Source organism: Plasmodium gonderi (genome assembly GCF_002157705.1).
Source record: "Plasmodium gonderi DNA, contig: Chr14, whole genome shotgun sequence".
NCBI classification, from domain to species: Eukaryota; Apicomplexa; class Aconoidasida; order Haemosporida; family Plasmodiidae; genus Plasmodium; species Plasmodium gonderi.
Window position 1 is genome coordinate 2,052,235 of NW_021628939.1, and position 14,268 is coordinate 2,066,502.

The 14,268-nt window shown below is 31.3% G+C and overlaps 4 protein-coding genes across 4 annotated transcripts; 1 reads left to right on the forward strand and 3 right to left on the reverse strand.

Moving 5' to 3' along the window:
- Positions 1–208: 208 nt before the first annotated feature.
- Positions 209–2,790, forward strand: PGO_144420 (ataxin-3; the record flags this gene model as incomplete). The annotated part of the gene is made up of 6 exons (XM_028690432.1): positions 209–289; positions 538–1,299; positions 1,453–1,569; positions 1,817–1,917; positions 2,403–2,457; positions 2,719–2,790. The coding sequence occupies 6 exons, from the start codon at positions 209–211 to the stop codon at positions 2,788–2,790; spliced, it is 1,188 nt and encodes a 395-aa protein (XP_028546233.1).
- A 920-nt stretch (positions 2,791–3,710) lies between these two features.
- On the reverse strand, positions 3,711–5,219 carry PGO_144430 (hypothetical protein, conserved; the record flags this gene model as incomplete). The annotated part of the gene is made up of 1 exon (XM_028690433.1): positions 3,711–5,219. The coding sequence occupies one exon, from the start codon at positions 5,217–5,219 to the stop codon at positions 3,711–3,713; it is 1,509 nt and encodes a 502-aa protein (XP_028546234.1).
- Positions 5,220–8,454: 3,235 nt separating this feature from the next.
- PGO_144440 (hypothetical protein, conserved) lies at positions 8,455–8,934 on the reverse strand (the record flags this gene model as incomplete). Its single annotated transcript, XM_028690434.1, has 1 exon — positions 8,455–8,934. One exon carries the CDS (start codon positions 8,932–8,934, stop codon positions 8,455–8,457), a length of 480 nt encoding a protein of 159 aa, XP_028546235.1.
- Positions 8,935–10,466: 1,532 nt separating this feature from the next.
- On the reverse strand, positions 10,467–12,608 carry PGO_144450 (ATP-dependent RNA helicase; the record flags this gene model as incomplete). The annotated part of the gene is made up of 1 exon (XM_028690435.1): positions 10,467–12,608. The coding sequence occupies one exon, from the start codon at positions 12,606–12,608 to the stop codon at positions 10,467–10,469; it is 2,142 nt and encodes a 713-aa protein (XP_028546236.1).
- Positions 12,609–14,268: the final 1,660 nt, after the last annotated feature.

Genomic DNA, 14,268 nt, shown 5'->3' on the forward strand with positions numbered 1-14,268 from the left:
CATGTTCATGAAGTGCATACATAACATAGAATAATGTTGTGACACAGCATAAGGTGACATAACGTAGCATTACTTACCCTTACGTAACACCACATGCTCATACTCAGCATTGAGCATACCATACTGACTCATGATAAGGCAAAAAAAAAAAATAAAAAAAAAATAAAAAAAAAGAAAAAGAAAAAGAAAAAACGCGTGATCCTCCAAAATGAGCAAGAAATATGTATACTGGGAAAAACAAGGAAATGATAGGATGTGTGGCCTTCATTGTATAAACACTATCCTTCAGGTAATTCAGGGGGAGAGAAGTGTGACAAGCTGAGAGTGACGAGTGAGGAGAGGGCGTGCTGAACAAAGAAAAACTGTATTTGTGAAAGAACACTGAAAAATTGCCAAAATTGCACGTTCAAATCTGAGTGTCGATTCGGGTGAGGAAGTAAAAATGAGAAATATGCCAAACTGTCGGGGCTTACAAATGTTGGAACGTACAATGGAATCTCATTTCTCGCGAACTTTGAACCTTCTCCCCCCGTACAGGGTCCACACTACAGCGAAGACATCCTGGCAACCATTGGAAGAGAAATCGATGAAAAGGAAAGAGAATTTTTAAAAGTTGGTTTAAATGAAGGAAATAATAGAAACGAATTAATAAGAAATAATTCATCAAATGTATTGGATGATGGATTTATAAACATTTCTGTTTTGATTGAATGTCTAAAAAGAAAGAATATATTACTGAAGAACACATTTGAAGATGATTTGAAAAAGATTATATCAAGTGATCATCAAGACATTGGTTACATTTGTAATTTAGAACAGCACTGGTTTAGTATACGTAAAATTCATAATACTTGGTATGTCTTAGATAGTTTAAAAAGTGGGCCGTTATATATTAAAGACATTAATTTGAAATATTATTTTAATGATATTATAAAGAAATATCATGTATTTTCTGTGCAAAATATGAATCCATATATTTCCTTGCCCAAGGCGGATATAAATTTTGAAACCAAAAATCCAAATCAGTTTTATATTTCCACAAATGAAATTTCAGAAATTTATGGAGTTTCAAATGGATTTATAATGGAAGATAAATTTCATTCTAATAATAGAGCTAACCAAAATTCTCTCTTTTCCTCCAATTTTAATGACAAATCAAATAAGTTTAAATGGCCAGAAGTTGGTGGTAGAAAATTAAATGATACCGATTTGGGGAGGGGTGCGTTACCCACCTCTTCGTATGATGCGGACGACGAATTGCAAATTGCACTGAGGTTGTCCGTGCAGGAGTACATAAAGGTGAGGAGTACACAGAGGTGTGGATGTTTATACGTGCCCATAAGCATGCATGTCTGCATAAGTGAATGTCCGCATAAGTGCAACAACAAAAGAATAAAACATCTTTCCCATTTTTCTTCTCCCCACCCATTTCGATTTTCTCTTTTGGTGCAGAATTTGGCTCCCCCAGCAGAAGAAGAACCATCAAGTGAAGATAATTTCATAAATTTCTTGGTCAAATTTTCAAATAAAAAGATTCACAAAAAGTTTTCTGTTACAAAAACAATGACGGTAGGGGATGAAGTCCGCATACCTTTGTGTATGAGCTCATGTCCACGTGTGCTATGTGTGTGTCCATTCTTCTTCTTCTACGTGCACATATGTATGTATATATATATATATATATATATATATATATATATATATATATATTTTTGCATACAGGGTTGTGAACTCTACCCTAATATATGTATTAATAAGTTCTCACATTTCGCACGCGTCCTACCCTCCCAAACATTGCATACTTTGAGCTTCACAGGATGTCTTTTATTGGCTAGAGTACGAATCTGCAAACATCCAGGATTTTGGGACCTCATTACTCATGAGGAACAGTTACAACCTTTGTCAGATGTATCCCAGGTGTGTCAGTTAGGGAAATTGCAATATGGGAAAAAAGAAAAAAAAAAAAGGAGAAAAAAGAAGGGGAAAAAAAAAAAAAAAAAAAAAAAAAAAAAGAGAAAAAAAAAAAGGAAAAAAAAAAAAAAAAAAAAAAAAAAAAAAAAAAAAAAAAAAAAAAAAAAAAAAAAAAAAAAAAAAAAAAAAAAAAAAAAAAAAAAAAAAAAAAAAAAAAAAAAAAAAAAAAAAAAAAAAAAAAAAAAAAAAAAAAAAAAAAAAAAAAAAGAAAAAAAAAAAAGGAAAAAAAAAAAAGGAAAAAAAAAAAAAAAAGAAAAGAAAAAAGGAGAAAAAAAAAAGGAAAAAAAAAAAAAAGGTTCATACATGTGACAAACTATACATACCGATGGGGACGCAAATGCAGATATACTTGTATGCATACGTCTAGCATTCCCAACAGGGTAAATACAATAAAATGATCTAATCGAGTTTCATATCATCCTTACTTGCAGGAGGAAGTTCTGCAAATACCAGAACGGCACTATAGAGCTGCATGTGGGAGACAAGGTAAGTACAGCAGAGTCTTTGCAAGAAGGAATTGTTCCCATTCACAACTTTTGCATCCCTCAGAAGGATCATTATTACGACAAGCACATATGTGTGTTAGTGCACACATGTCAGTACACACTTCTTCATACACACATATCAGTACACACTTCTTCGTACACACATGTTAGGACACACTAGTTCATACACACACATATGTGCGTGCCTTTTATTAATACCTTCCTTTTTTCTTTTTTTTGAACCCCTTGCACACCGGCACAGATCGAACAGGTGCAAGACAAACTTCTGGTGGATTTGAAATTTGAAAAGGAAGAAACGTTTATGTTATCCTAGTCTCCATAGCTCAGCAAAACAAGAATAAAATAATTGAACAGAATAATGGAATAAAAAGAAAAAAAAAAAAAAAAAAAAAAAAACGTTTTCTGTGTTGACAATTTTTCTGCACCCATAGGATGATGATGATAATAATAATGATAAAGGATATCTCTACCGCAGGCTGTTAATAAAAAATGATGGACTAACAGTTGGAACACATCTTGAAGTTATTTTATTTTATTTCATTTTTTTTTTTTTTTTTTTCAGTATTTTTTGTGAATATTTTTTCTTTCCTTCTTGTCTGCATATTACAATGATTAGAATGTGCGTGGTACGAGAAAGAAAAAAAAATAAAAAAAAACAAAAAATAAAAAATGCAAAAGAAGAGTAACCTGTGGTGATGTCTGTTCGTTCGTAATTTATCTTCTTTTTTTTTTTTCTGTACATTTAGGGTTTAGTTTTTTTTTTTAGCCTATTTTTCACCCGTGTTTGCATGTCTATTTCTTTTTTCCTTTTTCCTTTTTCCCATCATTTGTAGTAATATCCCGCTTTTTTTTTTTTTTTAATTAAGTTTACATGGATTTATTATTTATTTATTTATTTTTTTTTTTTTTTTCTTTTCTAAGCTTAACTATAAAAGAATAAAATTTGGCTTAAAACTTTGTCTTTTTTCCTTTTCAGTATTGTCACAAAAAAAGTTTACTTAAGAGAATAGAAGTTTTTTTTTTCTGCCCATTTTGACACATAGACATCGCACATATATTTATACAAATGGACGAAGTTGTGTATATACTTGCAGATGTATTTTCTTTCCATTTATCCTTTATTCAATGTGCAGGTAGTAGTTGTGTATCCAAAAAAAATACATTTCCAGATTTGTTACAATTTGACTAGTTCTTTCACTTCCATAATGCAAATGGATGTTGAAAAAAAAAAAATTAAGAGCTTCTAATATTTTGCTCAAACATTTTTATGATACTCGGTTTGATTCCCTTTCCTTGGGGATGGTTCTGAGTTTTTGTGTTTTTCTCTCTGGGGAAGTTATCCATCGATTCATTCGTTTTGGCTTCGTCGTTCTGCTTCCTCTCATTTTGCTCCCTCTCCTTCTGCTTCATCTCATCTAGTGGTGCATTGTGCTGATGTCCCTTCTTGTAATGCCACTCCCAGGGTTTGACATGACTCAGGTGGCTGTATGTCTCAGGGTAGCGTAACTCCCACGGGTAAAACAAAGCACCCTTTTCAAATTCCTGATTTATGTGATTCAAATTTTGGGAAATATCTACCAAAGACTTAATACCATAGAGAACATTTGCAATTGTTGTACCTCCCCAAAATAGTAAATTCGTTAGTATATTTAATTTTTTTAAAGGTTTTTTATTTTCTCCTTCGTAGTATTCATCATTTGGGTAGACAGAATTATTTTTTGTTTTTCTACGTGCATTTGGTGCATTTTTTAAAACTTGTTTTCTATTTTTGTTTGTGTAATCATCCGTTGGTGAATTCACAAATAGGTACGCCATTCCTTGAGCGATCATCATGCCCAGGTATGCTGAGAATAGTACTGCATTCCCCATGCTAAATTTTTGAGTTTTTTCCCAGCAAGGGCAACTTAGTATGAGACTTCCACTTCCAATGCCATTTCCAATACCCGTTCTTTCTAATTCGCAGAAATTTCCACTTTTGCAACCTCGCACTGCCATGTGCATATCATAGACCTCGAAAAATGATGTCAAGGGCATAGGCCAGATAAACGACTTTTGATTGTTTAACAGGACATTCACTTTATCTATTATTGTTATTTGAAATATTCTTCCAAAATTTGAAATTGGACATCTATAAAAATCTATGCTGACTCTTACTTTCCACGGGCCTGATATAAATTCTACTGGTTTCATTACCTTAGGTGCTAGGACAGCGTGTGTATTTTTCTTTGTGCATACAATATACCCTTCAAAATTGGAAGGAAAAGCATGGATTGACATTAATCCAGATTGTACAAATGCTGTTGTTCCACCTGGTTGATAATTCGTCATCTTCATAAGTGGAATTTTTGAAAGTAACTTTTTATTTGGTTCTAATTTTTTACTCTGCAGAGTCAGTTCGTGATATGATGCATCATCTGTATGTTTTAACAATTTCTGATTTAGTACAGTTACTTCCAAAATTTGATTATCTTCATTACAAATAATTTTCTCATTTTCAAGACGAAGATCGATTTCTTGAAATCCATCATCTTGTAGTAAGGACAAGTTTACCCATCCATTCGAATCATATTTTTTTTTCTTTGCAATATAATTAATTAAGTTGTTTCTTAATTTTTGAAAAAGGCTCCCTTTTTCATTTCCAATTTCGTTCCCTTCTCTTCCTTCCCTTCCTGTTGTGAATGTGTGATTCGGGAAGACGTGTGCGAGGTAAAGAGAAATCACTATCCATTTGAGAAAAATCATTTTGGAAAATGGGGGAAGAATAAGAAGTAGAGCAGCAACAACAAGACGAAGACAGAGAAGAGGCAAAAAAGGGAAAAGACAAAAAAAAAAAAAAAAAAAAAATGTTAAAAAAAAAATTTTTTAAAAAAATTTTAAAGAAAAGAAAAAGAAAAGAAAAAGAAATAAGGGCATCTCAGTTATACCCTACGGATGAGTATATTCGGCAGAAGTCAATATGGGAGACGACTATTCTTAGTGCTCTAAATTTATTTTACAAAATTTTCACTTCCACGTATATATCTATTTGTATTATGTGTATCTGTGTGTAAGAACTGCTCTCGTGTGAATGTTTATATCCTTATGCAGGCATGCGTATGTGCGTGTGTATCTGGCATGCAAAAATATATATACACTAGTTACAACAAAAAAGCCTGCACGTGGATGTAAACGGGTGAAGCATACACATGCATAGACAGCAAGTTTCAGAATCTGGTGATGGCGTACCTCGCTTGGGGTAAAAAATGTACAATGCAAGGTTTCTCAATTAGGGATCTATGCAAATAACACATGTGCGACCAAATCTGTAAGTCTGCTTATGTGACATACATGCATATATACACATATATGAACACCATTGAAAACGTGTATACATGTATGTGTGTGTACTAACGGCATCTGTCCTTGTGACTTCTCAATGGCAATAGAACAAAATCGTTATGCGAAAAAGAATGCTGCTTATGAATTTAATTCATAAAGAGCGAATACAAAAACAGCACACGAGGCGTAAACATCAAGAATGAAGAAAATTAGGGTGATGTGCGCAAAAAAAACACACAATAATAACTTGTGAGGGTAGTAGATCAACTCTAAGGATAGAAGTGGAAAATAAAAACAAAAACAAAAAATAAAAGACAAAAAATTAAAACAAAATTGAAAAGAAAAATTAAAAAAAGCATAATTAAAACCAAAACGAAGTGGTAGTACAAAGGAAACGATAAACAAAGGTAATAAGAAAAGACAATATCCAAAACCATTGGGGTAAATCCATGTGGAATGGAAAAATAAACAAAAAAAAAAAAAAAATGATATGTCAACAGATTGTATAATTCTTATTGTTATCTTTTTATTTTTTCCTCTAAAATCGACATGCAGCTACTGCTATGAGACTTTACTGAAAAAGAAAAAAAAAATATAATATAGTATAATAAAGTAATATAATAAAATAATACAACAAAATAATATAACAAAATAATATAACAAAATAATATAACAAAATAATATAACAAAATAATATAACAAAATAATACAACAAAATAATATAACAAAATAATATAACAAAATAATATAACAAAATAATATAACAAAATAATATAACAAAATAATATAACAAAATAAAATAAAAAAAAAACTTTACCTCTAATTAACCTGGTTCAAGCAAATGCTTCATTTTTAAGTACCAAATTCTTCAATAGCTACCAAGTGATGAAAACGGAAAAGTGGAAAAAGAAAAAAAAAAAAAAAAAATACTTTGCTGCATGTAAATCCAGTACGGTAGACGGGACGACCTCAGCGATCATCATGTGAAATATTCATACAGAATATGACATGTTCAGCAAAGCTCATACATTTGTGTGTGCGAAAGAGGGTGCTTCCACTGTAAACACATGTACGCACACACACACATTTATATATATATATTTGCCTATATGATAATGGATGTACTTAAATATGCAATTATCTATAAAAAAATAAATTTTTAAAATATCGCTAATGAAAAGTTCGGAAAAATGTGAAGACGGAATTTTTTTTTTTTTTTTCCCCCTTACATTTCTCATATTAAACTTTTAATTCCCACTTTAGGTATTTTTCAAATATGCGTTGTAAAAAAAAAAAAAAAAAAAAAAAAAAAAAACAAACAGACAGACAGACAGACAAACAAACGAAAAAAGAAACGAAAAAAGAAAGAAGCTGGGAAAGAAACACTTATGAGTTCACACCATCATATGGCACACTTATACATGCGCATGCTAAGCATACCAACTTGACGACACACTTAAAAAAAATAAAGCATGTTCCTTTCATTTTGAATGAGTAGAATAATTATGAATACATAATTAAAGATGTGCACCTTTTTCATTTTATGCGCATTCAAGAGAATATATCTATTAATGTTTTTAATCAGATACTTAGACAAATTCTGCTCAGACAAGGATTCTCAAAGTGCACCAATTTTTTTGGACATTCATTTTTTTCAGAATAAATGCATAATATGCTCTCAAGGGGCGAAACGTTGGCAACTTTCCATTTATGCCAATAATACCTGAAGATAAAAAAAAGAAAAAGAAAAAAAAAAAAAAAAATACGTAAATATATAAATGGTGTATACTAAATTAATGCAAAAAAAAAAAAAGGAAAAAAAAGGAAGCAATAATAAAACGCAAAACAAGTAGTAGTTGCAGAATGTAAAATCTTAAAATTTTAGCTTTTTCGTTACAACTGCAGTTTAAGAGGTAAGCCTGTACATTTCACAAATGGTGCTTTCTCTCTTTTTCTTTTTCAAGTTCTACAAGATATTTATTTTACTGTGAAAAAAGGTTAAAAAAAGTAGTTTTCAAGATTAACATTTCATCTACCCGCTGAAATTGCTAGCGAACAAATTAACTTGCTAAATGATAATTATCATTCATTAACAAAATCGCCTTTCCTTCTTTTTAGTGATATGAAATAAAACAAATTGAGTAGGGGATAGAAATAAGATCTTCATGTGGTTAAATGTAAAAAGGGAAACTATATTAACTGTGCATACGAAAATGCACAAAAAAAAAAAAAAAGTTCTTACGAGGTAAAAACTAACCATAGTGGCTAGCTGAAAATGCACATGTATATATATATATATATATACATACACACGCACATATTTATTGGCATAAAAAAAAAAAAAATATTCCCTCTGTTCACTTTGCTAAACGTCTGAATCACAGAAATAAACACAAATATAAAGAGAAATGGAAAACAAGTGATCAACATGGTATAGTGATCCAACCAAACGGAACTATTCAAAACGCGCCACAAAAAAAAGTTGTCTGAACGGTTAATAAAAAAAAAAAAAAATTTTTTGTGCATACAAATTCCACATGTTGACATTTTTTCCTGCCGCTGCACATATCAGCACAGCACATCTGTGCGTTTTCACTTAATTAATCCAATTGTTATACATACTGCCTCTTCCCATACTTCCCTATATATTCACATATCCTTACACCCTTTTTAAATAACCTTCCATCAAATTGAGAAATGTGTTGTAATCGACAGATTCGCCTGAATTCGTCACTCCGAAATTAAATTTATTCAAGTTCAATGATGAATCACCTGAGGTGGTATTTTTTTTGCACAAGTCTATAAAGGTCCGTAACTCATTTTTTCCCATTTTTCCCTTGGATTCAATACATTTGAATAAGTCCTTAAAAATTTCGTCCAAGCTGTGCTTCTTTAATTGTCTATTTATTAGTATATGCAAAATGGAAGGTGTCAAAATAAAATTTTCGACGTAGTTAGGCCTATTCCTATGTATGCTTTCTTTCACGTTTTTAATCAACTCGCGTACATTTTCATGACTCAAATTTTGAGAAAGAATTTTGTTAAAAATTATATTAATGTCACCTTCTGAGAGTTCTCCGTCTTCTGTTTTTGTGAAATACGTGAGCGCGCGAATTAGATACTGCACATCAATTTCCATGTTTCTACTTCTTTTTCTTAGTGGACCTTGTTCACCTTGCACCTCCTTTTCCTTTCGATAGTGATATGTAGCAAGTTTTTATCAAAGGTTTCTGAGGTTCTTTCAGTACACCTCCTAACAACAGCTTATGATTATCTGTTACTAATGTTTTGTCCACAAAAAAAAAAAAAAATAAAAATAAAAATAAAATAAAATAAAATAAAAGGGATAAGCTCAAAGGTGAATAACGCAAGGGGAGAGGGGATAAGTACAAATGTGCAGAATTATTCAGGTCAAATGTAATGTGGATTTTATATATAGTATCCCAATTAGACAACATCAAAATTGCATAGTTTATTTTTTCACCCTTTTTGAAGCGACGAAAAAGTGGTTGCGATTTTTACCCTTTTTTAAGGTGTATATAATTTTTTTTTTTTTCCATACGATGCAGTTTGCTGCGAGACAAATTGGGAATAAAAAAAATAAAAAAAAAAAATATACCTTTTAAATGAAGAATACCCTCCCTTTTGTTTGTTTTAGCCTTTTCATATTATGTATTTTAATCATTAAAATGGTTGTGACAAAATGTTCTTAAAAAAATACTACAAGGTGGAAATGCAAAAAAAAAAAAAAAAAAAAAAAAGGAATTAAAGTAGAGAAATAGTAAACAATAAGCAATAGTGATAAATAATACACGAAAAAAAAAAGAAAAAAAAAATATATATGTATATATATGTATGTATGTATATGCAAAAGCAAAGCAATGGCCATCCGCTGAACTTCACTCTGACCGTTTCTTCTCAACTAAGAAAACCTAAACAAAACAGAACAGAAGGAAGTGAAAGTTTTATGGCTTTCACACAGTTGCACATATTTCCTCGTTTCTCTGGAAAATGAGGTTACCTGAAAAAAAGGTGTTATAGCAAAGTGGGAGAACTTTAAAAATAACCGCTTTAAAAAAAAAAAAAAAAAAAATAGCCTGACTGTTCAGAAAATTATAATTTTAAAATTAAAACAAAAAGAAATTGACACTTTTACATACAAAAGTGCCCCAAATGAACGTTATTGGATTTCATACAATATGTGCACAACATTTGTTATGTTATTTTGCCTTTTCATTTTTTGCAATAAGCCAATTAGACCTTTTTAAAAATTGGTACATGCATTTACAAGTTCGATGGAAAAATGAAATGGTTTCACCACTTGCTTGGAATAACGTTACAAATGACGATTTTGAAAGTAAGGAATGAGACACAACGTTGCTAGCCCTCAGCAAGTTGAATATTCGAAATTGTGATACTTAAGGACACAATGGATTACGTGCTTAGGCAATGTGCTGGGTCATTAAAAGGGGCAGTTTTTACATTCATTTAGGTGTGAAATGGGGTATGCAAATAGACACACAATTGTGCATGCAATTTACATGAAACTGTAGGCTCATCTCCACATATGCATACGTAAGCATATGCACATATGTACATATATATATATATATATATATATTTTTTTTTTTTTTTTTCCCCTCTTTGCTACTATTATGTAGCACAACAGGCTCATCTGGCACCGACAATTTCACGAAGTTCCGCTGGAACAACATGATTTATCTTGTTCAGCAATTTGATCAGTTCCTTTGCAAATCTGATTTTTTGGGGAACATAATAATCGTAAGGGAAAAATAAAATGGCCTTTCCCTTCCTACCAGCTCGACCTGTTCGGCCAATTCTGTGAATATAATCTTCAATAGTATTTGGTATGTCATAATTAATTACAACAGAAATGTTTTTAATGTCCAATCCTCTTGAAGCCACATCCGTAGCAACTAGTATATTACATCGATCACTTTTGTAATTGTTTAATATTCTATCTCTCTCTCTTTGTTGTTTATCTGAGTGAATTGACAAAGCATTGTATTGATGATAACGTAATTCTTTGCATAAATTATCACAATTTCTTTTTGTAGAGCAAAATATTAAAATTTTATTACCTTCATAATTTTCTTTTAACCAATCAAGTAATTTTTTTTTCAAATCTATTGATGAGCTGACAATTACATTTTGTTCTATATTTTTATTTGCTGTTAATTCACTTTTTCCAATTTGTATTTTAACTGGATCAGAGGAAGAAACATCATATGCTAATTTCCTAACTTGTTCTGGCCAAGTTGCTGTTAAAAACAAAAGTTGTTTATTTTTATTAATTTGTGTCATAATTTTTCTTAACTGTTTTTCGAATCCCATATCTAGTAATCTATCTGCTTCGTCTATAACCACATAGATGCATTTTAACAAATGAATAATTCCATTTTCTAGTAAATCCAATAGTCTTCCAGGTGTAGCAACAATAATATCAGCACCTTTTTTTAAATTATTTATTTGTGTATACTTTGGAACTCCACCATACACAGCAACACTTTTTATATTGATATCTTTTTCAAAATGTTTTATTTCGTCCACTACTTGCATGCATAATTCCCTAGTTGGTAGAAGAATTAATCCATACACAATTCTCTCATTGTGCCTGTTATCATTATCACTGCATAATGATGCATCCACATGTTCCTCTGCTGATTCATTTGCATCCATATCGATTGTGTTACTAGATTGTTCGATCTCCTGTTTTCCTGTTTTTGTATATTTATTACTCCTATCATTTTGGTTCCTCCCTTGTATCTTTTCTAATTCTTTTTCCTTATGTTTCAGTATATGCATAAGACAAGGCAAAGCAAAAGCCAATGTTTTTCCACTCCCTGTTTCAGAAACACCTATTAAATCTTTCCCCGCGAGTGCAATTGGCCAAGTAACTTTTTGTATTGGTGTTGGTTCTTTAAATTTTGCATTTAAATGATTTAAGATTGCTTCATGAAAATTGGCATCTGCAAAGTTATTTATGAAATTATTTAACAATACTGATTCTTTGTTAACATAAATGTTTAGTTTCTTCAATTCTGCTTCTAACTGTTCAGGTGAAATATTTTGTCTTCTTTTATTTTCATCAAGGAGTAGATCCTGTCTTTCTATTTTTGCATCTACGTTATTCCATTTTATGTCTTTTAAATTTTCTCCAAGTTGTGCATATCTGTCCGAACTGTTTAAATTTCTTGAATATGTTCTCCTTTCCCTAGAATATTCTTCTCCTTCTTTCATATTATCGTGTCGATATGAATACCTCTCATCCATTTCATCTCTCCCATTGTTCATGTCACTTGGTTTATTTTTTCTTCTTTCATAATTTTTAAATCTGCCTTCACCTTGTTTATAGTTCATGAACCCATTTTCTCGAACATCCTTTCCCCGTCCTTCATATCTGTCAAATTCGTTATAATTTTCTAAATCCTCGTTCAGATTATCACGATGTGACATTTCGTTATCAAATTGTTCATTTTTGAAATTATCTTCCCCATCTATATCAACTGAAGTGTACTCATTGGTTCGAATTGTTTTCTCATTATTATTTTTTTCTTCCCTCACAGGGTTGGTCTTCAGGTTCGTATCGGTAAATATACTCCTGTTCGTTGTGTTGATGTTTATCGGTCTCTTAGTTTTTATTACTTGTTCGTCTTTTTTATTTTGGCTAGTTTGCCCAGATGCAAATTTATATGTAGAACCCGCCTTTACGAAAAGGAATTTTTTGGGCACGGCAAGCACATTTCCACTACCCCCACGACTCATGCATTTTATACCCATAATGCATTTCATGTTTATTGCCCAGAGAATTATAAATGCGCAGATAATCCTAAATCGAATTCTCGTCCCAATTTTGTGATACGCTGTTTGTGTAAATGTCGAACCCCTTAGGAGAGGAGCAAAATTCCTCTCGGCAAAGGCAATTCTCCTTTGAGGGATCTTGTTCTGGCTTGGGCTGTCGTTTTGCCCTCGGTTCTGGATATTCAGAAGTGATACACAGATGTGGCACTCAGATGTGATACGCAGATGTGGCACTCAGATGTGATACGCAGATGTGATACGCAGATGTGATATTCAGATGTGACACTCAGATGTAACACTCCGCTTCTCTCATGCAGCATTTCACCTTTTCTTTTTTATTTTGCTGCTTCTATGTGCCCCTTCTATTTTTTACAGGTCTATGAAGATTTTCAAAAAAAATCCGTGATTCAAAACAACACACAGATGCACAGTAGCACACTCAAGAAAAAGTGGAATCTTTCTTGAGAACGTGGGTTCTTCCCTAGTGGTTTATGAATGCGCGTTTGGAGAGTTCCGTTGTGACGCCTTACAGACCTTTATCATTTCATCCTTTTATGTTAATTCTTTGCTATGCTGCTTCGTTATATTTGCTTACTCAATTGTTTACACTATTTTTTATTTTATCTTTTATTCTTTATTTTATTTTTTATTTTATCTTTTATTTTTTATTTTATTTTATCTTTTATTTTATCTTTTATTTTTTATTTTATTTTATCTTATATTTTTTATTTTATTTTATCTTTTATTTCATTTATTTATTTATTTTATTATTATTTTATTTTTTTTTTTTTTTTTGCTTATGACTGGGTTTGTGAAAATTTTTGGAATATATTTATGGCTCATGCAAAAAATCTACGTGGCAATACCGACATGTTTATGTTTCTACTTTCCCAGCAAAATAGTGTACATGTAAATTTACATATTCGTAATTTGTGTATTAAAAAAAAAAAAAAAAAAAAAAAAAAAAAGCCTTTCTTTTGTAGCCTACTGTTTCTTTCTGACAACCCACGTGCATATCCAAATGTACTTTCAAATGACAGCGTCAAAATTGTAGCACCAAAATTAGTCACTTTATATTTTTTCTTACCCTTGTGGGACCCTTCAGAATATTTCTCCACCATCCAATCATTCCCTTGATACATGGTGGGTGGGAGGCAATTGTATACAGTTTCATACACTATTTTTCCCTTTCTCGTGTGTAACCGTAGTTATATGATGAAGGTAGAAGAAGAATAAAAAAAGGATTCATTTACTTACTATCGCAGAAGATACAAAGTCAAAGTCCACTAATTTTTTTCTTTATTTTTTGTCCATTTTGTTCATTATAACCTTTATCACATTTGTTGATAAGTCCCCTTTGGTCGTGCCTATGTTTTGCCTTATCATTTCCATCCTTTTTCATTCCTATGCCAAAAACATTTACACATTTTTTTTTTTTTTTTTTACTTTTTTTGTAACTCTCCCTCAGTGCATTATATATGATTTCTTTATTTTATGAACTCTCCCAATCTCTAGGCAATAATGAATTATTTTCTATTTCCTACTGAACACAAGAGTTTTTTCGACAGTTGCTTAAAATATCACCAAAGAGAAATTTTCTGGGGGTGAAAGTGTGTGAAAATGTATAAATATTAACATGATATGGGAAAGA